The sequence below is a fragment of the Stenella coeruleoalba genome (genome assembly GCF_951394435.1).
Source record: "Stenella coeruleoalba genome assembly, chromosome: 1".
Taxonomy (NCBI): domain Eukaryota; kingdom Metazoa; phylum Chordata; class Mammalia; order Artiodactyla; family Delphinidae; genus Stenella; species Stenella coeruleoalba.
Window position 1 is genome coordinate 52,954,735 of NC_137169.1, and position 23,025 is coordinate 52,977,759.

Consider the following 23,025-nt stretch of genomic DNA (forward strand, 5'->3'; position numbering starts at 1 on the left):
CACCATCACACATCACTGTCCTGCTCTGGGACTTAGAGCCTCTCTCATGAATCACAAAGTTGTACTGAAGTTTGCTGTGCCATTTCGGCAGACCGTCTTTATGGATTACAAATTGGATTCCAAAACTTCCGTCAGCTGTTCCTTGCCCAGCACCCCCAGGACAAAGGTTGTATGATGATCTCCATTTTTAGAGATGATGAAATGGGGCGCAGAGAGGTTCCATGACTCACCCAAGGGGCACCAAGCAAATTGATATCTGAGTCAAATGAGAACTCAAGCTTTTGAGTTACCAGGGATAAGGCTCACCCAGCTTTGATGTCTTTCCTTTTTATACAAGAGAGACTTTTTTGCATAAGAGATTTTTAAGAAAGAACAAATTCATAGACAAAGCCATGAACATGTGGGCCCCTGGGATTGTGGAAGTTTAAGAACTAACTTTCCAGTAGACAGATATGTCAGTGCAGAGCGGGCCCTGCTCAGCCCAGCTTCCACATTCCTGCTGCAGGCTGACAAGCTCTGCAGCTAGGAGCCTCGGAAACCGCAGAGCCACATGAGGGCTCATAGTCTGCTCATAAGGGTGGAGGGGAAAGGAGCCAGGATTACCGTGAGTCCACGGGTACTGCTACAAAGGAACAGTGGTGGCTTCTGGATGATAAAAACCCATCCCAAGAAGTATGCTCACTCTGATTCATTTGTTTCTTTCACAGATTCAGAAGAGCTGATGTAACTGAACTCTGCCTACATATATGTGGTGTGCTTCACTGGATTGGATAACTTCCTGATTAATTCCAATTTCCTAGAGCAAAGCAGAGCCACTTGGTGACTCGGAAATGGTCAAGACTGTATATCTGGCATTGATGCCAATGTGCTTCTTCCTACCTCGTCTGGGTTTCAGATTTCTCTGTCAACACCAACTAAACAAAGGCCCCAGAGGGGTTTGTCCAGTTTCACCTGCCTGCGTGGTGATTCTCCTAGGGTCCTACAGAGAATGACTGCCAGGGAAGCTGCTTAAATCCCACCCCTTCCCCACCCCCTCCTCTCTAGACATGCATATTCAATGGGATAGCTTCATATATAATTGATTATAAAACAGAAAGATGGCGCACTTTAAAATTCCACGTGAAAAGTATTGCTTTGCTACTGTGCTCCTGCCTGCCTGGTCTCTGCACGGTGCTACAAAGGGTGGAGTCACAAGGAACTCGAGGCTGAAGATAGCCGGGATTTTTTAGCCAACACCAATGCACTTCGTACCTTGCACCCCTCTGCAGCCCGCAGTTTCGGGGCTTGGCCTAAGGCAAAAACTACAAAGCGTCCTAATGAGCAGGATTATACAAGAGGAATGTATGTGCGTATTTGACATAGTTTCTTCTCTTGCGGGGCGGCCCCCTGGCTATGACCCGTGCCCTCTCCGAGGGCGAGGGAGGAGTCCAGAGAAGGCCCCTTCTGTTCCCTGCTGCCAGCTCTTCTGCAGCCCCTACGGTCCCAGGGACCTGCCCTGCTTCGCGTGGGCCCGTAGCAGCCCTGCAATTTCCACATGGGCGGGCGATTTCAGAACGATGGACAAAGCCGTTCGGCCAGCCTACAGGGGAGAAAGAAAAGGAAAAACAAATTTTTATCCCATTTGCCTCCCACCGCAGAAAGGAAGGGTGAGTTGGGAGAAAGGGGTACGCATGGGACATAGAAGTCTATTCCAAGCATTCACAGAGGAGAGGAGGAAACTCAAATGGCATGAGGATCAGAGAAATGGGCCCCCTTCCACGGAAACATCATTCACTCCTGGGAAATCTGTGCCAATGAAAATAAAGAAGTGTTGCTTGGTTTTTAATACATTTTTTAAAAAATTGGAAAACAGAGGAATGAAAACAACTCTTCCATTATTCCATTACACAGACCTAAATGAGAGTTAGGATTTCGGTAAGTTTCCCTCCAGTCTTTTCTCCTGTGCAAATGTGTTGTTGGTTTTTTTTTTTTTTTTTTTTTGTGGTACGCAGGCCTCTCACTGCTGTGGCCTCTCCCGTTGCGGAGCACAGGCTCCAGAAGCGCAGGCTCAGCGGCCATGGCTCACGGGCACAGCCGCTCCGCGGCATGTGGGATCTTCCCGGACCGGGGCATGAACCCGTGTCCCCTGCATCGGCAGGCAGACTCTCAACCACTGTGCCACCAGAGAAGCCCTGTTGTTGGTTTTTAAATAGAGGAATGATAATGTATATCAATTCTGAATGTACTTTTATTTTTAACTCACCATGATATGCTCTAAGACTTTCCCTGCTCTTACATAGTCATCAGGACATAAAGGTTTTTCTTACTGGCTGTATAATATTCCATTATTTACTGAACTATTTTCCTTTTATTGGAGATTTAGGTTGTTTCCAAGTCTTCACCATGATAAACTTAGTGCAGAAAGCATCCTCCCATTCCTAACTATTTCCTAAGGACAAATTCTTTGAAGTGGGCTTGTAGCCCAGAAGGACACACTCATTTTTACTTCCCGATGCGTGATACCATGCTGCTTTTCTCACCATGGCTGCTGTGCAAGAAGCTTCCCATTCTGCTGTCTAAAGAAGCTGCAAACACAGCAGCTCTCAGCAGGAAGCACCAACCATTCTCTACCCAGAGATGAGGGGAAGGACCGCCATGATGCAGTGGACGCTGAGCTCCGAGGGCTCAATCCCGAACCCAGAATTCTGACATCTAAACAGCTCTGAAAACCACTTTTTTGGCAACTCATTTTGAGGCAAAACGTGAGGTTATCTCGGTCCTTACTTAGCTCATTTAAGTATCAATACTTTTACATTTTGCTGTATAAACATGAATGGGTTTGACACATGGGGGCCACCCAAGACCCCGTTAGAGTGTTCTCCGCTCTACTGCAGATGGGGAAAATTACTTTCTAAAATGTGGAAACTCCAAAGAAGCAGGTGGGAAGTGTTCACGCTCAGCTAAAAACCCTTCAGTCTCTTCTCTGTGCTCCAGGATGGAGTCCAGCTGCCATCGGGGCTCCACACACATGTAAATAACTATAATGTATGGCCAAAGGCCAAACAAGCCAGCAAAGGAACAGAGTGAGCTCAAGGGATGGGATGACCACCCTGTGTATATGGGGGGAGGGCAGGGGGTGGGGAGAGGAAGGAAGTGGCATTTCAGCAGACAGGCTTCACAAAACAGATGAAGTTCTTGCCCTGAAAAGGCCCCATGATTCTTTGTACCCGCCTTTTACCCGTCTTTGTAAGTTGGTATTTGTGGGGTTATTTGATGAATCTCAGTGTCCACAAGGTCAGACACTGGATCTGGCCTGTTCTGCTGGCCTAGCCCCTGGCTCCGTGCCTGTAGTCTGGTCAGCCCTCAATAAGCACTGTTGAAAGAGGGAATGCTGGATGATAACAGAGTATTCATTTCAAGTTGATGAAGAACCTGAACCCCCTAAATCTTAATGAGTATGTTCTCAGATTGGCCAAGTCTGGAAGAAAGCAAAGATTTTCCACAGAAGATTCTTGTGAAAGCCCCACCGGAGGGGCCTGGGTTTATTTAGGCCTGTCCCCTGCTGCACTTTGTCAACCCTGATGCTCCACGTAAACAAGGAGACAGCGTGATTAACGTTATTATGGGAAAGAGCCACAGGGCCAGTCCCAGGGGACATGTGCACCCTTGAACAGGGCCCACCTGGAGATGACAGCCTGCATCTGTGGGCTCTTCAACTACACACGTGGAAAGCGGGGGGCCCCATTCATTTCAGAAAGTGTGGCCAGAGAGACCACCTAGGGAGGGTGTGCCCCCGAGATGCCTCTGCCCGAGCCCTGGGAACAAGCCCTCGGCCCGCGGCTCCGGTGGAAGCCAAGCACGGCAAGTCCCTGCTCGGCAGCACTGCAGGCCCAGAGAGCCCGAAGGGGTCAGGCAGCCAGCACACCTTGTGTGTGAGGGTGTGTGTGTGTGTGTGTGTGTGTGTGTGTGTGTGTGTGTGTGTGTGTGTGTGTGTGTGTGGTAGGGGGTTATCTCTCAATATGACAAAAACTCACCAAGAAGCCACTACGTATCAGGCAAAGATGCGCAAGGCATAGTCTATGCCTTCAAGAAGCTTTCGCTTTGACGCATGCTTTGGAGTCACTGCCCAAACAAGTCCTTCAGAGGGTAAGCCTTGGGGGCCAGGGATCAGGTCTCACCACCACCTCCTCGTTCCCGTCACTCTGGGGGTCCCAATAGGCTGGGTGACCAATTTCCCGAATTGCCTTCTAAACCTGGGGAAGGTGCCTTGCGGGCTGCTCTGGGGGTTCTGCATTTATAGCAACCTTTACATGTTGGTAGGATGAGAGAAACCAATTTCAGGACATGACTTCTCTTTCGGTTTTCCAAGGGAGCACCTAAGTCTCCAGAGGAAAGTGAACGCTGAAACGAGACGGTGGTCATGGTAAGGGCTGGACTCCACCCTTCAATGCAAAGCTGGAGGCACAGGGCTGGGTGCTTGCCAAGACCCAGTCATCGGTCCCCATCTCCCACTGAAACTTTTCACCCAAGTCACCTTGGGAAATTTGGGTGTGACTCCTGAGTCAACCCTGTCCCCAGCAGGCAGCAGGTGATTGGGCCGTGAGCAAGGTCTAGAAACTTCTGTGGGCCTGCCACCTGTATCGCTTGGGCACCCCTGTGCTCACTGGGCATCCCCTAACGCTCTCCACCTTCCCCTAAGACAGGCTTCCGCTACCATCTCCGGTTTAGCTGCCTAGTACCTTCTTCTCAGGCTGCCCCAAACTGCAACCAGCCTGTCCTCAACCTCCAGCACTTCACTGGGACAGCATTTCATCCCACCTGGATTTCAGCACTCACCTATACCAGGGTTTCTCAGCGGAGGCACTACTGCCATGTTGGGCCAGATAATCTGTAATTCTTCACTGTTCCTGTACTCTGTAGGATGTTTAGCAGCTACCCCGGCCTCTACCCACTAGATGCCAGGACTGCCCCACACACATACTTATGACAGATAAAGATGTCTCCAGACACTGCTGAATCTCCCCTAGAGGGCGCAATCACTCCCAGATGGGAGTATTTCTCCCTTTGGGCTCCAGCCTCCTCTGAATGGCTCCTCTAACTCCAGACCTTCATCCTCCCTACTCCCTCCAGACACTGCCTGCAAATGCCCAGGTCCCTACTCATTCACGTGGTGGCTGCCTCGTATTTGCTGTTGTGGTTCACCTATTCCCAACAATAACAGTTGCCATCAACTGAGTATCTCCTAGATGTCACACAGGGGCTTTACAAATGTACCGTATTGAGGTCTGGTCTATTACTATCCTCATTTACAGACGAGCATGCAGAGGCTCAGAATGGTTAAGTGACCTGCCCAAAGGCACACAGTCACAGAACGCTGTTTCAAACTCATGAGTGTTTCATTCTAAAGTCCATGCTTCTAGACGCAAGAGAGAAGAGATATGGGAACATATGTATATGTATAACTGATTAAAAACTAAAATAAAATAAAAAATTAAAAAAAAAATAAAGTCCATGCTTCTAACAATCACTTGATCTGTCCAAAGTTCAACAGAGCCCTACCTCCACCTACTGAAAGCAGCTACTGAGCTCTCTAATCTGTGGCGGGAGACTCAGTCTCACTGCCTGATGACCCCCACTAACCAGGGACTTCCAAAGCTCCTGCCCCCATCCCACAGGCCTGTCCTCTCAGGCCTCCCCTGGCCAATTGCACTGCTCACTCCTAAGAGGGCCCTGGGTCTGTCCCAGATGAAGGGGCCACCTCCTTCTGCCCCAGGGTGACCCTGCAGGGAGCGCATTAACATAGAGCCTTTATATGACTGTATCACATTTGGAAAAGGAGGCTCTTACTTCCGGAGCCCACCACTGTTCCCACAAGCATTTCAAGAGGGTCTGTGCTCTCTAATGATCACGGAAATGGCTTTGGGCAGAGCTGGAGTTCGTGGGACCTGAAGATACTGGGCCTGGGTGCCGGCTGCCTGGGTGCGGTACAAGGGACCCAGCAGCTTCAATCAGTGATGGGACAGTGGCAGGGCGTTTTCAGATGTGGCTTGGTAAGAGGGGCTGTCCCTGGGCGGGGAGGGGCCCCTCTTTCCCCCTCAGGCCTTTGTTCCTTTTGAAATGTGGATGTTAAGAAAGTACAGAGAAGTCTGTTTGAAGCTTTAAATTACAGTGTTAGCATTAAGTCAGACCTGGGCTCGAATTCTTGCTTCAAGAATCAGCAGCTTGTGACCTTATGACGGCTGTATAAACGCTCTAGGCCTCTGCTTCCTTATCAATACAAAACGGGGACGGCAGTGTCTACCTCCCTGGATTACTGAGAGGATTCGTGAGGTAATGCATGGAAAGAGTTAGTTCCTGTGAGTGTTCTTAGGAGTTTGATGGAGCTGGTTCCACTAGCTGTGTGATCTTGGGTATGTTACTTAACCACTCAGGGCCTCCGTTCCCCCATGAGCAACAGAGTCAATCTAATAGGATTGTTGCGGGATTTAAACTAGAGAGTCCGTGGTAACTGCTTGGTACAGTACCTGGCACCAAGCCAGCATGTGATACAGGTTAGCTTTTATAACTATTGTTATCTCATCACTGTCACCACCACGACCACCACCATCATCACCATCATCATCATCAACGCCGTCGCCTCACAAGAAGCATGTATCTGGCAATGCAACTTCAAGCAGGGTGGCTTGATGAAATGGGCCACTCTGTAAGGTAGGTCACTGTCCAAGAGTGGACACAATTTGTACTTGGTTCCTTCATCCCGCCTTTGGGAGCCCCATGGACAGCATAGCCTCCCTACTCAAGCTGCCGCCTCAAATGCCCACATGCTGCCATGACCAGATGCGGTTCAGGGTCAAGACCAGGCCTGAGCGCAATCCCTCAGCATGGTGTGAAAGGCTAGGGTTTGGGGTTTCTCAGCTCCAAGTCTCCCAGCATTTACATGGGTCATCTCATTTAAATCCAACAACGGCCTTATGAAGTCAATTCTGTTCCTAGTGCCATATGGTCCCTTGAATTTTGCCGGCTGGCAAGGTACTTTTCAGGAAGGGAAGTGGAACACCCACTTGTTAATTGCCTATAAGTCTCACCTTGTCAGTCAGGCTGCTGTCACAGGCCGGGTGTGCCAGGAGCAGCCGGACCATGTCGACGTTGCCATGGCGACAGGCCAGCATAAGGGCTGACGATCCATCATGGTCCTGGAGGTTGACATCTGCCTGGCAGCTCAGTAGCGCTTGGACCATGTCCTCCCGGTCGTGGCTGACTCCCAGCATCAGCGCAGTCTGGCCTCCCTGCACACAGAGAGCAGGGGCGTGGTGAGGCTGGGGCTGATGGGAAGGACCCCCTCCGCAGCCTGGGTGTAGTCAGGAGAGACTTCTCTGGAAAATGACAGTTGACCTGAATCTCTGTGGTAAGGGACACGTCGTCCTTGGCCTGGTAAATTTCTACTCCTCTTCCAAGACACGAGTCAAATGCTGCATCCTCTCTAAAGCCCTCTACTAACACCCCAGGCACAGGGTTCATAACACAGCATTTACCACTTGGCATTTCAACCGGTCAACCTGTCTCTTTCTCATAGACTGTGACATCTTTGATGGCAGGAGCTAAGTCTTTTTCATCTCTGTCTCTCCAGTGCCTAGCACCAAGTACATGCTGATAAGTGCTGAATGATGGAATAACTGAAGGGTTGAATACTTCAGGACCATGGCTTCTGACTCCCCGCCCCAGCCTAACTTCCTACAGGAAGTCTTGGGCTGCTCTGAACACCTCTGGTATTTTCAGTTGAATGATACCCAGAAGCCTCTTTTCTCAAGAAGCTCTCTGTTTACATGGTCCTGTGGTCATTTCTAATTCACAGCCATTGACAACAATCTTTCACAACCCTGTAATCATCAATGCACATGGCAACGGATTAGAGTCAGAAAGTAAGACCAAGATCTGGTTCTGCTGTTTCCTACTGCGTGACCCTGGCCACGTCCCTTCGTGTCCCTGAACCTTGGTCTTTCTTTCTTAAAAATTCATATAATTATGATCCATCCTGTATACCTCACAGGGCTTTTGTGAAAATCAAATGAGATAAAGGGTATAAATATAAAAATGTGTGGCAGTAACTTTTCTGATTACAAATTGATCATCATTTTTCCTGGATTTTCCTGTATATACATAGTCCTCTTATGCGACTTGATTATATATTTTGCCCTCGTGGTTCTCTCCTGGGTTCCAGGCAGCTCAGGCATGTCTCTCTGACTGTCAGGCTTTGTAGGGATGTGAGAAGAGGTAAGGACTGGTTTCTTTCCTCTCAGATCCCCTGTGGCTCTGAACACAGTGTCTTACACGTAAAATATGTTGGCTGATGAGTTCACTGATTAAAGCTCCGATCTGCAGTCACTGATGGATTATGCTTCCCTGCCCGGAAGGCTGGGGCTTAGAGAAAAGAAAGGGGGTTGCAACCAGAAAAATCCTGGCTTTGCCGCATTCTGTACTTATGTGAATCTGGACGAGTTCACCTCTCGGTGACTCTTCCTGATCTGGTAAAGCAGGAATGCTTAACGACATTACCTCCCTTCTGGGGCTGGTGTGAGGCCTGAGCGCGGCACAGATGCTGTGTACATGTCAGCTATTATTGCATTTAGGAGCATTAGAGATGAGGTCTGACCATCGCCTGGGACGTGTGAATGCATCGTTAGGTGTCCTGGTTCCCCATTTCTCTGGAACCCAGACAGATCTTTCCAGAGAAGCTTGTTTGCTCTTTGGTTTGCTTATGCTCAGCCCTGAGGTAATGCTTGTTTACTGCACTAACCAGACCATAGGTTTCCCTCCAGACCCCTCTCTTTGAGTGGTATTAAAGCCAGATGACATATGCAGATGTCTTCCTGTCTGCCTCCTGCCTGACTTGGGGCCCCCTCCCTCCTGGTCTGGCTCCATACAATTTAATTCAACCACCATTTACAGACCACTGCTATGGCCCGGTGCAGCGCTGACCCTGGAGATACAGAGAGAAATAAGTAGTTTAGCCCGGGAGACTCCTGGCCTCCCAGCTCACTCCTATTTAACCTGGTACCTGCAGCTCCCCTCATACGTAAAGCCCCAGAGGGTGCTGAAGGGTGCAGCTGCACTATGAATTCCCATCCCTCCCTTGGTGACCTGGGATGGGTCCCTTACTCTCCTAGAGCATTGGTTTCTCCTGTATAAGAAGGGCATGGATTTTGATCATTAGTGAGCACTCCCCCTTCAAGAGGACCAATTTAGAAAAAAAAGATTTGATATGTTTCTGGAAAACATATTATTTAAAATGAAAACAGCTTTACTGAGTCCTATGGAGTAGGTGGGTGAAGATACTTTGAAAACTAGAGAGTAAGCTACAAATGTCTGTTTCTTGCCACCAATAGAATTGCTAGTATGTGACATGTGCAAAGAGACTTTGCCATCAGGTTAGGCTACTGTCTGCAATCACTTTGGGGTCGGGGTGGTGAGCAGAGTTAAACAGGTGGTTGGGAGACAATTTTCTATTTTCTATGGGTCTCTTGGCTTTCTGCATATTTAGTGAGTCAGGCAATATGTGACCTTTTGTTCTAGACTATCTTTTTAAGGGTGAATGTACAATGAACAGCGTTGGAACTTAGAGACATTGTCCCCTCCAGAACAGAGGGCAGACACGCTTACTATCCAGTATGAAAGATTCAGGTTCCCTAAGCTCAGGGTTCTTCCCCAGTAACACAATCTACTCTGTGTGCAGGGATCCGGCCCTCCTCACACCGCCCTGTGCGAAGTGGGAATTGGGACTTGGGGAACTGGTATAAATACCAATGCTCTGACTACTGTTACTGCTGTGAGTAACACACTGTCCTTTGTCTCTTGCACAAGAGTCCTGGGTCATCTGCCAGCATCCACGACACATGTTAGCTTTAAGGTAGAGTAAAATCTCAGACCCTTTACACTTCTTTTTTTTTTTTTTTTGCCGTACGCGGGCCTCTCACTGTTGTGGCCTCTCCCGTTGCAGATCACAGACTCCGGACGTGCCGCTCAGCGGTGGCCATGGCTCACGGGCCCAGCCGCTCCACAGCCATGTGGGATCCTCCCGGACCGGGGCACGAACCCGTGTCCCCTGCATTGGCAGGCGAACTCTCAACCACTGCGCCACCAGGGAAGCCCCCTTTACACTTCTTGAGAGTTAGGCTACACTGATGATCACTCTGGGGGGAAATGGAGAGTGGAATGCACTCTGCTTGTTCTTCTATTGGTCAAAGATGGGTAAGTGGCCTTTCGAGGAATGCCCACTGTTCCATATGGAGCTTTGTCTACTGGCTAAGGGCCACACCCCTACTCTGTGTTCTCAAGTAGAAGGGCCCAGAAGGTGAACAGAGACATCCCAACCCTCTGGACTGCTTTGTAATTTATGATCGAGGTGGATCTCCTGCAGGGGCTTTCTAGAGCACAACTAGCAAACGCCTTCTCAAGGTGCTAACTGCGGAACATTCGGTTTGAGGAGTCAGACCCAGATGGAATTTGCCCAGTTTCAGACGGGGACATAGATTACAAGCTCATGACCTCTGTCCCAGCCTGTCTGGGTCTCAGGAGGCTCTGAGGAAACTGAATGTCCAGTCTTTGGACAGATGCCATTTGGAGGGCCCAGACTTCTCGGGTTAAAAACTCTACATGGATCTTCATGGAGTTTCTCACCCCAGTGGCAGAATAAAACTGGGAGGTGCCCATGTTCATTAAAGAGGAGATCATGTTCACACCTCCTACCTGAGTAGCTTGGATGTTCACATCTCCTTCTCGTAAGAGTTTCCAGACAACAGCCATGTCTTCATCGGTCTCTGCAGAAGCCAGGGGAGTGATCATCACGGCGGTGTAGCCAGCTTTGTTCTGATGGTCCACGTTGCAGACGCCTGCAAGAGAAACACCGAAGCTGGAACAGCTCCCGAGAGGCTGGAAGCCAGGCTTTAGCCTGTTCAACAGGATGCTGCCAGCTGGTTGAAGGGCCACAGGATAGAGCAATCCTTTCCCAGTGGTGGAATCTATGTTCTACATTTTTTAACAGCCTTTAACAGTGGCCACTTTTCTTTACAAGTTTTCTGAGGATACCCAGCAAGAAAGGTCCACAGGAGAGTCAGAGGTGGCCAAGGGGGCCAATGACCTTGACTTTATTTCCTAAAGTGGAGGACAAACATTATTCCTATTTTACAGATGAGGACCCTGAAAGTCAGTGAAGTAATATCAACTGCCCAAGTGAAGGAGAAGTGAGACCAGGACTCAGGTCTATCCGGCGCTAGAGCCCATCACTCACATGGCCTCACGTCACCCACAGGTGTGTATTTCAGGTCTGGTTCTATGTCTATGTGTAACTCTTAAGCAGCTGTCTATGGTTGTAGGTCTTTTCAAAGGCTAGTGATATCTTGTGCAATGGACCAGGGGACATGAAAAACACCCCAGGATAAACATGGGGAATCTTCCGGGAATAACCATTTTCATTTGAAAAGCAGAGTGGAAAATAAAACACTCCACAAATTTTTATATTAAAGCAATTAAGAATATACATTTCATAATAGAATGAAAAACTGGCATATTTTTAAGATGAAGTATTAAATGAGAACTCAAAAGAAATTTCTGCTTTGTAACCCTGGGGATATGCATTCATATCCCTTCCCACCAAAGGAGACATAGGAGGTCTTCAGCCTGTTATCTGTTGTCTGAAGGCTCCCACTTCATAAGGGTGGTACAGTGTGGAAAACCAAATCTTCCCTGTACTGTTGCTCATGCAAAAAATCTACGTGTCTCTTTGGGACAATAATAAAACAATCTCAGTAAGACAAGTCTGAGATTTTCTTAGCATTTCTTCTGTAAAATGGGGATAATAACAGGACCTATAAGGTTACTGTGAAAGTTAATGAGTTAATGTATTAAAAGCACTTAGAACAGTGCCTAGCACATAATAAACACTCAATAAGTGTTAGCTGTTATTACTATTATTGTCCAGAAGGTTATTCTTGTCTTTATATCCTTGCTACTTGCTCTTGAAGACTTAGAGCTTCATTGTAACAAATCTGGTTTACGACAAAATGTCAGGATTACTTATAAGTTCTGTGCAAGGCCTTATCTTTGATAAAGGAGGTAGGAATGTACAGTGGAGAAAGGACAGCCTCTTCAATAAGTGGTGCTGGGAAAACTGGACAGGTACATACAAAAGTATGAGATTAGATCACTCCCTAACACCATACACAAAAATAAGCTCAAAATGGATTAAAGACCTAAATGTAAGGCCAGAAACTATCAAACTCTTAGAGGAAAACATAGGCAGAGCACTCTATGATATAAATCACAGCAAGATCCTTTCTGACCCACCTTCTAGAGTAATGGAAATAAAAACAAAAATAAACAAATGGGACCTAATGAAACTTCAAAGCTTTTGCACAGCAAAGGAAACCATAAACGAGACCAAAAGACAACCCTCAGAATGGGAGAAAATATTTGCAAATGAAGCAACTGACAAAGGATTAATCTTCAAAATTTATAAGCAGCTCATGCAGCTCAATAACAAAAAAACAAACAACCCAATCCAAAAATGGGCAGAAGACCTAAACAGACATTTCTCCAAAGAAGATATACAGATTGCCAACAAACACATGAAAGGATACTCAACATCACTCGTCATTAGAGAAATGCAAATCAAAACTACAATGAGATATCATCTCACACCAGTCAGAATGGCCATCATCAAAAAATCTAGAAACAATAAATGCTGGAGAGGGTGTGGAGAAAAGGAACACTCTTGCACTGCTGATGGGAATGTGAATTGGTACAGCCACTATGGAGAACGGTATGGAGGTTCCTTAAAAAACTACAAATAGAACTACCATATGACCCAGCAATCCCACTACCGGGCATATACCCTGAGTAAACCATAATTCAAAAAGAGTCATGTACCAAAATGTTCATTGCAGCTCTATTTACAATAGCCAGGAGATGGAAACAACCTAAGTGCCCATCATCGGATGAATGGATAAAGAAGATGTGGCACATATATACAATGGAGTATTACTCAGCCATAAAAAGAAACGAAATTGAGCTATTTGTAATGAGGTGGATGGACCTAGAGTCTGTCATACAGAGTGAAGTAAGTCAGAAAGAGAAAGACAAATACTGTATGCTAACACATATATATATGGAATTTAAGAAAAAAGAAAAATGTCATGAAGAACCTAGGGGTAAGACAGGAATAAAGACACAGACCTACTAGAGAATGGACTTGAGGATATGGGGAAGGGGAAGGGTAAGCTGTGACAAAATGAGAGAGTGGCATGCACATATATACACTACCAAACGTAAAATAGATAGCTAGTGGGAAGCAGCCACATAGCACAGGGAGATCAGCTCGGTGCTTTGTGACCACCTAGAGGGGTGGGATACGGAGGGTGGGAGGGAGGGAGACGCAAGAGGGAAGAGATATGGGAACATATGTATATGTATAACTGATTCACTTTGTTATAAAGCAGAAACTAACACACCATTGTAAAGCAATTATACTCCAATAAAGATGTAAAAAAAAAAAAAAAGTTCTGTGCAAAGGAAAAAAACCCCAACAATATTTGTTTGACATTCCCTCCACTCCATCCCAAACAATTTTTCAGAAATGTGTCATAGTGAACCAGAATGCCAATGGATACAGTTGGGCTCAGGTATCAGCAATTTCCTCGCCTGAAGCCTCTCTGACCACTGTCATGACAAGCTGGGCTATGAAAGCCGAATAATAACTCCATGCATCGCCTCACAACTCTGTTCTGATAAAGACGGGAATATCTGCATTGCCACCTTAATGACTTTAAAATTTTTACCCCGTGACTATTTTATGTTTGCTTTTAAGATGCATAAATGAGCCTCAGGTTACGATTCTCTATACTCTCTTCAGAAACGTGACCTATAACTCAGTAGAGTGAGAACTAACTCCTACCCAGGGGCTCTGAAAAGGGGCTGAGGACCCCTGGCTTTCACAGCGGATGTTTCTGAGCAGCTCCAGGGAGCAAACCAACCTCCCCGGAGGCGAGGAGAAGGCTCTTGACTGAACATCCTCCAACTCGGCCAGCTTCCTCTTCTGCAGAGGCGTCCTGGCGAAATAGAGGACGGATCACAACGGACTAAAGGGGTGGAGGTGCACCCATGGCTCTCTTCTCAATAATGATGAGTCACTTCTGTGCAGCCCTTTACAGTTTGTAATGTGCTTTCCAGATGCTTCACAAATGGCTGGGAAGGGAGCCCAGTTTGGAGTGGGACAGATCTGCCCTCCTCAACACCCCGACTACAGTGAGGGAAAGGAATGGCGCTTTCAGACCGTCTCCCCAGCCCCCTTCATTCTTTATGCTTGCGGCTGTTGTGCTATTTCAGCATGTTAAAGGGGAAAGCTTCCAAACCACTTTAGGGTTGATGAGTATTGACTGGACCTCAGACAACATCAGCAGAAATTTATAACAAACAAATCAAAGGTTGTCTGTTCTCCAGCCTGGCCTGGCTCAGCCAGAGGACTTCTAACAGGCTGCAAGCCTGTGCGCTACTTAGAGAAGAAGGTGCTACATTATGGTTCTTTAGAGTTTTTGTGCACATAATAGGTGCGCCTAAGGTCTCACAGTGCCCCTGGAACCTAGCTTCGGGTAGTAGAAAAATGCCCAGGTTGGGAGGGTGACAGATCATGGTTAGAATTCTGGCTTAGTTACCTACTGGCTCTGTGACCTTGACCACAGAACTTGACCTCTCTGAGCCTCAGTTGTCTCACTTGGAAAATGCATTAAATATCTGCTTCACAATCCCCGCAAGGACTGCATATGGCCGTATTGCACTGTGTCTGGGCTGGGGAAGGCACTCAACAAACAGTAGGTGGTGTTGTTATTCACCTTCTATAATGAAAGGCCCTAACACTGAACACAGTAAATGCAACCCAGAGGCATGCTCCTTTAATGATGTGCCTTTCTCAACAGAGCTACCATTTTTAGGGTATCCATGAATCCCTGAAGAATGTTAGAATTGTAACTTCGTCTTCCTCTGATGATGCAGAAAGAACTTCAGGCTGTCATTATGTACATCACCTTTCCATGCAGGTAAGGAGCCTCAAGGCTGCTTAATGGAATTTTGGAGAATGAAAGTTTAATGGAATTTAACCTAGCTCCCAGGAATCATCCGTCCACTCGTTCACCTAACAGATATTTTCACTCGACACCCACCATGAGCCAGGAACTGGTCTAGGTGCTGGGGATACTGAAAGGAAGGGGACAGACAAGAGCCTCCCTCAGGTTAACTGCGTTCTGTTAGACTCAGAGAGAAGTGACAAGCAAAGGTCACCTGAAGAAGAACTTGGTGTACTGCTAGAGGGAGATGCGACAGCCACTTCAGACGGATCACCAAGAAGCCTTCTGCGGTGCCGTCTGAGCTGTGACTTGAATGATGAGAAGAAGCCAGTTATGAGAATAGTTTCAGGGAAAAGGATCCAGATGGAAAGAAAATGCAAACGTCCTAAGGAGGGAATGAGCGTGGTGAGTTTGAGGCCCACACGTGGCTGGAGTGGAGGGAAGGAGGGTGCATGGTGGTGGCAGAGAGAGCAAAGGCAGGCAGGCCCAGGCCATCTGGGATTCCTGAAGGCCAAGAGCAAGGGGAAGCCGTGGGAGGGATTTAAGCGGGGTCGGTGGCGGGGGGAGGACAAGATACAGGTTGGGGGAAAGCTGTTGGATCCAAACTTCAGACTTCCTGATGCCTGTTTAAACTCCCCCTCCAGCTTCCTAAGTAAGGGTGTACTGTTCTAGCATGCGCTCTAATTCCTGGTTGCCACAGTATCGACTTCAAATCCCAGCAACACACTTAGTCGTTGCGTGATCTAGGGCAAGTATGTTGACTTTTCGGAGTGTCACTTTCATCACCTGTAAAACAGGAATAATCTTCCTAATAACAGGATCGTTATGACGATTAAATGACATCTCAGGTGTCAGGTGCTTAGCAGAGGACCTAATCCGTGTAGATCATTTGCGGTTTTATACCTCTTGTAGGTACCCTCCTAGATATCCCTCATACAGCCCTCCTAAGCTCACTGATGACATTCGACTGGGACCCACACACCTTCAGTCGGTCCCATCCCCCGCCTGTCCACACTGGCACTCCTAGGCTGCTTGGTGTTGTCACACGCTCTGCAGAAAGTCCACTCTAAGCCCTGTGAGGTGGTCTCAGCAGACATAGAGTTCTTTGTTTGACTATTAACCACCCTTTCCAGCCCCTAAGACGAGCAAGACCATTTGCAATGATTCTCCACCAGAGGGAAGAGTCTTCCCTTCCTCCAGACTTCCAACAACTAAGAACCTAATGCTCACTTCCCTTCTCTCCTCCTCAAATCCCTCTGGACCTTCACCCACTCTCCCTTCCTTTTGCTTCCATCTCGGAGGAATAAATATCCCAGCAGCTTGCCTATGCTGACCTCGTCTGCCTCTGCTGTGGATTCCAGGTTTTTCCAGCTTCTCGAAAACCTTGCTCCATCAAGCATCTTCTCTCCTTTGTATCTTTAATCTCTCTCTCTCTCTCTCTTTGTCTCTCTCTGTCTGCCCCTTTCTCTGTCTCTGTCTCTCTCTGTCTCTCTCTGTCTCTCTCTCTCTCAGATTCTTCTTCTCAGCCAACAGACATATTCAGGTCTCCTCCATCCCCATTCACTCAAAAATAACTCTCCCCATCCTCTCCTGCTTCCTCCAGCTATCGTGCTACATCACTGCCTTCCCTAGCCCATGAACGTCACTCCTTTCACTTCTGAAATCTGGTTTCCTCCCAACAGGCCCCTGAAACAATTGTTTCCGAAGTCATCAGTGACCCCTTCCCAAATCTGCCAACCAACCCCAGGCATCATCCTTCAGGGACACTACAGTACAGTATTTGACCCAGTGGACAATCTTCTTTCTTCCTGACATTTTCTTCTTCAATGGCCTGGGACTTTTCTCTGTCTGCCAGAACCTACACGCCGCAGTGCACATTTCCTGCTCTCTAAACGGTATTATCTCACTTCTTTTGAGCCCTGAAATCCCATTCTGCACCTCTCTCTGGTGAGCCATCATGCCGTCCATCCTGACTGTCAGGCTGTAAGCTCCTGGGGAGGAGGACTCACGCCTAGCTCACCTTTGCATCTCTGGTGGTAGTCAGTATGGACCTCATACGTAGTTCACAAATATCTGATGAAGGGTGAATGAATCAAATAGAGTCAAACTGATCAAATGGAGCCGTGACTCTTGTTACAAAGTACTTATGAAGACGGAAAATGGGACGCTTCCTAGAGGCAGTGTGGTATAGACCTGGAGCTGGACAAACTGAACATGAAGTGCGACTCTACCACTTCCCAGCATTGTGACCTGAGCAAGTTTTATAACTCTCTCAGCCTCAGTTTCCTCAACTGTAACATGAGAACAATAATACCTACATGACAAGAGTGTTGTGAAGAATAAATGACATAATAAAGGAAAAAATGGTCTAGCCCAGCTCCTAGAACACAGGACGAACTGAGAACAGTGAAGAATCCCCTCCTGGAAAGAAGTGGGAACAAGAAGTGCCTGTCACAGAGGGACCCAGGCGGCACAGATGCAGCCATTTCTGACCTGTTTCCAGCAGCAGCCTCACGATGGAGAAGCTGGAGTGGGATACGCTGTAGTGAAGAGCTGTGTTGCCATTGCCATCAGCCAGGTTGACAAGCAGCTTTAGCAAGTGTGGGGAGTGAGGCTGGACCCCGCGGAGGTAGGTGGCCACCACAGCAGGGCTGGATGACTTCCGGCTGGAGACCCGGAACCACTCTTGACTGATGGTATTTAAGCTCTGCTTCTGAAAGATCAACACATTCCAGTTCCAGGAGGTTACCTACCTGGGTGCTCCAGCTGGGGTGTTAATTTCCACTAGGAAAGGTCAGCTTAGGATGCTTCCACTTCTACCCCTTCAGCTCCCTCCAAATCTCCGTGTGATTAACTCCTAGAGGGCTCAGAGCTAGTGGGGTCCCCATGCAGCAGCACACTTTGAACCCGTGGGATCGGTCCCACATATGAGGTAGACAGGAGGATTGGGAGAGCAACACAGTAGCCAGTAACACAGCACATTACTCGGGGACAGTTTGAGTCTACTGTACGTTTCGATCACATCCCCCATATGCACAGGATAACCATGACCCCCTCTTTCACGCATCTACACCAGCCTATGTGACCCTAGCCCAGACTCCACCAGGGCATGTGCATGTTTTTAACAGGCATAGCTGGAAAGTCACAACATCTTACTACTGGGAAAAATGCACACTGAAAGCTAAGACGAACAACATGCCCAATTTATGCTTGAAGTAAAACCCAAACAGATGTGCTTGAATTATTTTTGGCTTTTAAGTTTTGCGAGGACCTTCAGAGAAGATGGTGTAACGACCCGTGGCAGGACCGCACCGTCTGCAGTGTTCAGCTCCTTTATAACCATGAACGCAAACGATCCCAACTCTGCATGTGACATGACCTAAGTGTTTCAAATGGAACCTGACTAGATTATTTTTGTAAAGGGGAGGAGAAACGATGAGGCTGTGACTATTAGAGATGATTCCATATTCATTCTGGGAAGGGCACTGAATTAGGAGTCACTACACCCTAGGGGCCAGGCATAAGTCCTGGCTCAGCTGTGCGACCTTGGAAGTCCTATAACCTTTCTGAATCTTTCCTGTCTGGTCTATAAAATGGCAGTGAAAAAACGGCTGGGTCCCTAACTTCCCATGCTCTACAGAGTGAGGTCCTTGCACAACCAGCTTTGTCTCTAAGGTGGAGAGGGGGTGTCCTGTGCTTTGATCCTAAAGTGGGTGTGATGTCAGGTTTGTATGTCCTCCGATCGATCTTCTAGGCAGAAACAGCGGAAACTTTTGTGGCTGAAACACTTCTTATATATCAGAATATCTCCTTTACCATGGAGTCTTCAGGAGAATCTGGAGAAAGTTCCTAATATTAAGGAACATAGTGGTAGATTTTAAATGAAGATCTAAGAAACAACTTAGCTCTGTAATTCATTTAAGAATAAGAAGCAGGAGCTTTAATCAACATCCACCTCACATCTTGGTTCTTTAACAATCTGGGAACAAGTTATTTGCCAAATCAGCGAAGATAAAATACTCATGAAAATGGGCTAATCAATCGTTTTTACTCCTAAGGCTCTTCCGCAAAGGAGAACAAAATGGGCTTTAAAAATGCTTACAAGCTGTTACACGTTGGGTCTTATCAGTTGCTCTCACGACTTGGGAAAATGTGTCTGTGCCAGTACCTCTTGTTTCCAGCAGAAACTAATCCTTACATGTTTAAATCTCCATGGTCCATGATGGTGTTAAGGAACAAACAGGTGTATTTTCTTGCTTTTGATCTCTTGACCCATAGATTCACTTTCAAGAAAAACAGTAAAGACTACAGAATGAAATGCCAGGGCTTGAGGGTAGTGGAGACATGCGGTCCACCACCTTCCTTTTATTAATGAGGAAAACACGGCCCTGAGCGTTGAACTGACTCACCCAATATCTCACCGCTATCTAGCGGTCCTGGGAATAGAACCACGGTTCCCATTCCACCCGCTCTTTTCCGCTCTTCTCACGGTTCTCTCAAACTGCAAGGCAATTTTGAGCCTAAGCCACAAAAGTTCTATGACACATTCAGGTTGGGACGCCTAATAACACTTGGTAAGTGCCTCTGCGCCGCAGACCTGGTTCCTGTGCACAGGCATGGGTTCCGCTTTCTCAGCAAAATCCATCACCTTGGGTAGCAGAGTTTGGGCAAATGAGAGAACAGCCAGCGGACAGGGACCCGTGCACACCCACACCGCTGCCTCAGGCACGGCACCCAAGTCACCCAGGTGAAACTTAAACAGTATAGTAATCTTTATATGATGATGAAAAATCAGAGTACCAAGAGCTGGTCAGTGGTCGTCCCGGTTTCTGGCAGATGTTGGCTCAATGCCCGGCATGCATTAAGGAATTCCTCTGAGGGTTTATATCTAAAGAAAAAAAAATATATGTATGTATGTGTGTATATATATATATATATATTATATCAGTCTCCATGTGGATAAACAAAAAAGTCCCCTACCTTGACTTTCACTCTCATCTTTTACCTCTCAGCGACTCAAACACCCAAACTGGGCAACTTCCCAGGGTCAGGGGCATTCCTCAGAAATACTGGGTGAACACAGCCTCCTGACAAGGAGGCTTGGCTTCTGAGCTCTTCTGAAGAGTGAGTTAAGTGCATTGCCCCTTGGATCCTGCTGTTTTCGGGGGGCAGGAGCAGACCACCAAAGCATTTTGGGGGCCACGGGCCCAAATGCCATTCCTGACACGCTGGGAAAGGGAGAGTTATCTTTCCGACTTTGGAGCCAACATTTTCTGCCTGAGTGATTTGACAAATCCAAAGGACTCAATGCACAGCAGCAAATTTCTTCCGGTTACTCTTCCATGAAGGATACAGTAAGTGCTAATTGAGTCAATAAAATGAAAATCGATTAGGCTGGGGGCGCTCTCAATGATACGCACTCCTCCTGTGCTAGGATAAGGGCAGACTCAGCACTGAGAGGCCTAGGTTGGGAGTCAATGGCATTGGTCACCGAGAAGCTCCGCTCTCATCGCGTCCTTACAGCGCTGCTATTTCGGAGCAGCCCTGCGGCACTGCTGGACAATGAGCTGCCATTCACTGCTCATCACTCCTTCAGCAACCAGGCTGGGGATGATGGTAACGATAATGAATGGTACTTGTTATTCTCATTTCTCCCATTTATCAAGAGCCTACTATGTGGCAGGCACCGCAGAAGGCATTTTGCATACTTTTTGACCTACTTTTTCTCATCCAGTCCTCAGATCAAATCTATCGGGTTGCTACTATCCGCATTTTACAGATGAGGAAACTGAGGCGAACGCAGCTAAAACACACCGTGGCAGACGTAGGATTTGAATCCAAGTGTGTCCAACCCCAAAGTCAGTACTCTCTTCATCATGCCATGTGACCTGTCATCACTTTCAAAAACAGGGTTATGTCAGTATGGCCAAAGGGAGAGGCAGAAAAACAGGTGGGAGAATCACAAAAGACGTGCGTTGAAACACCATCTCTGCTAGCTGCGTCACTAACTTCTCAAAGCCTCTGTTTCCACATCTGTAAAGTGGGGCTTATAATAATTTCTACCTTACAGATTGTTAGAAGGATTACATCAAGAGAATACCTGTAGAGTCCTTCACATTTTCAATGCTAAGGCCATATTAGCTTCATATGCAGAGCTCTGTCTGTGACAGTATATCCCATGAAGGCAGAAGTTAGATCTGTTTAGTTTAACCAATGCACTGTACCTGGCATAGATTGGAAACTCAATAAATATTGGTGAATGGATAGATAAATGAATTAACAAACAACCAGATGAAAGGGTGAATAAATGCCCTTGCTCTTTCTCAGAGGATCAAGTGCCCCATCTGTCCCCATCTGACTCACCTCTCAGCCTTGGGATGGGGAAGCTCTTCCCCAGGCCCGCTTTGCTGGTCTGTGTCACGAGTGCCCTCGGGAATGCCCTGCCCCGCCTTGTAGCTGAGGTGGGCATCCTTGCCCCGCCTAGATTCTGGGCCATCACACTTCTTCTCGGCCTCGCTGTCAGACAAATCTTCTGGGGAGGTGTCCTCACTGCTGGTCTCCTCACTCGAGGTGGTCTCATAGCTGGGAAAGGAGACAAGGTCACTCGTTCCGTGCTTCCTGCCTGATGCTTGTGTCAACACTAATGAGAACTCGGTGGGCTTTAAACGACACTTCCGTGCTTGCTAACCTCGTCCTCCATTCTCTACACTTGCAGTGCTGGGCAAGGGGACTCCCAGGAAACCTACTGTCAGAGGAACATGCTTTTAAGAGCTCTGTACCTTTAACGCTGGAGGCCATTTGGGGAAAAGGGTAATTAACTAAGCTCTTTGCAACAAACACACAAACAGCCCATGGCCTAACTGGTCGATGCATTCAGATGATCCAGGTATCCAAGACTCTCATGGAAGAGTTTGATTCTGGAACCCTAATGTCCTGTCCTGAGAGAGACCCAGATCTAGGCAAACGTCCCCCACCCTGAGTTCTCTGAATTGCCTAACAAATCTTCACATCTCTGGGTGACTGTGAAGCCTCCCTTTGGCCGCCCTGTTCTATCCCAGCTTACAGCTGACAAGGGAGGAACCATCTGTGTTCACTCCTGGCAGGGTTCCATGGGACACGTGAACAGTTGGGATACTTGAACCTAGCACCTGCCTTTCTCAGTTGCTGTTTCAACCACAGTTTAAAACAGCAAAAGCGAGGGCGTGGGCCACTTGAATGGCCTTCCCTCCCCAGCAATGATCCTTATGTTCAGTCATATGCAACTCTATTGAGGTGGCAGACCAGAGACCAGAGAGGAAAGTTCTGGAAGATGTATTGATCCCTCTGCTGATGGTCAACAGGAGACCTCCGATGGAGGATGCTCCAGTTAAGATGAAGATTTCGGGTTCTTGGCCTACTGGCACTGCCACAGAGACCAGGGGAGACCAGTGGCCACAGCTTCTACTGAACCCCCTCATGCCCTTTATCTGAATGGTGGTCCCTATGTAAAGGCCCTGTGCTCACTGGATTTGCAAACCCAGACTGCTCCCTGGTATGCTCACATTCTGTCTTGTTCAAACCCCAGATATTTCTTCCTCTACTGTGCTTGGCACAACATTTTGCTTTTGTGATTAAGAAAACGGGACATATTAAGTTTACCAAAGAGTTCTTATCTTAGAATTGCTTCATAAAAGCTCCACCTGGAAGTTCATTCATTCATTCAACAGACATTTATTGAATACCTACTATGTGCCAGGCACTGTTCTAAATGTTATAACCAAAGTCCCTATCGTAACTGAGCTTAAACTCTAAGTAGGGAAAGGCAGAAAATAAAGACGTAAACAATATATTCAGACAATGATAAGAGCAATGAGTAAACTAATAACGGGCCATGGGATAGCGTGATGCGAGGAGGGGCTACTTTCATTAGAGCAGAAGTTTTTAACGTTGGCTGCAT

The 23,025-nt window shown here is 47.4% G+C and overlaps 1 protein-coding gene across 1 annotated transcript in view; it reads right to left on the reverse strand.

Annotated features, from left to right (window-relative positions):
- Window positions 1-1,222: 1,222 nt before the first annotated feature.
- KANK4 (KN motif and ankyrin repeat domains 4) overlaps window positions 1,223-23,025 on the reverse strand; it is a 33,258-nt gene continuing 11,455 nt past the window's right edge. Inside the window, exons 4-9 of the mRNA XM_079941370.1 lie at window positions 21,453-21,671; window positions 19,890-19,977; window positions 17,583-17,802; window positions 10,723-10,865; window positions 7,065-7,265; window positions 1,223-1,579 (exon numbers count right to left, since the gene is read on the reverse strand). Of these exons, the coding sequence (XP_079797496.1) occupies window positions 1,475-1,579; window positions 7,065-7,265; window positions 10,723-10,865; window positions 17,583-17,802; window positions 19,890-19,977; window positions 21,453-21,671 (976 nt within the window). The 3' untranslated portion in view covers window positions 1,223-1,474. The remainder of the gene's footprint in view (window positions 1,580-7,064; window positions 7,266-10,722; window positions 10,866-17,582; window positions 17,803-19,889; window positions 19,978-21,452; window positions 21,672-23,025) is intronic.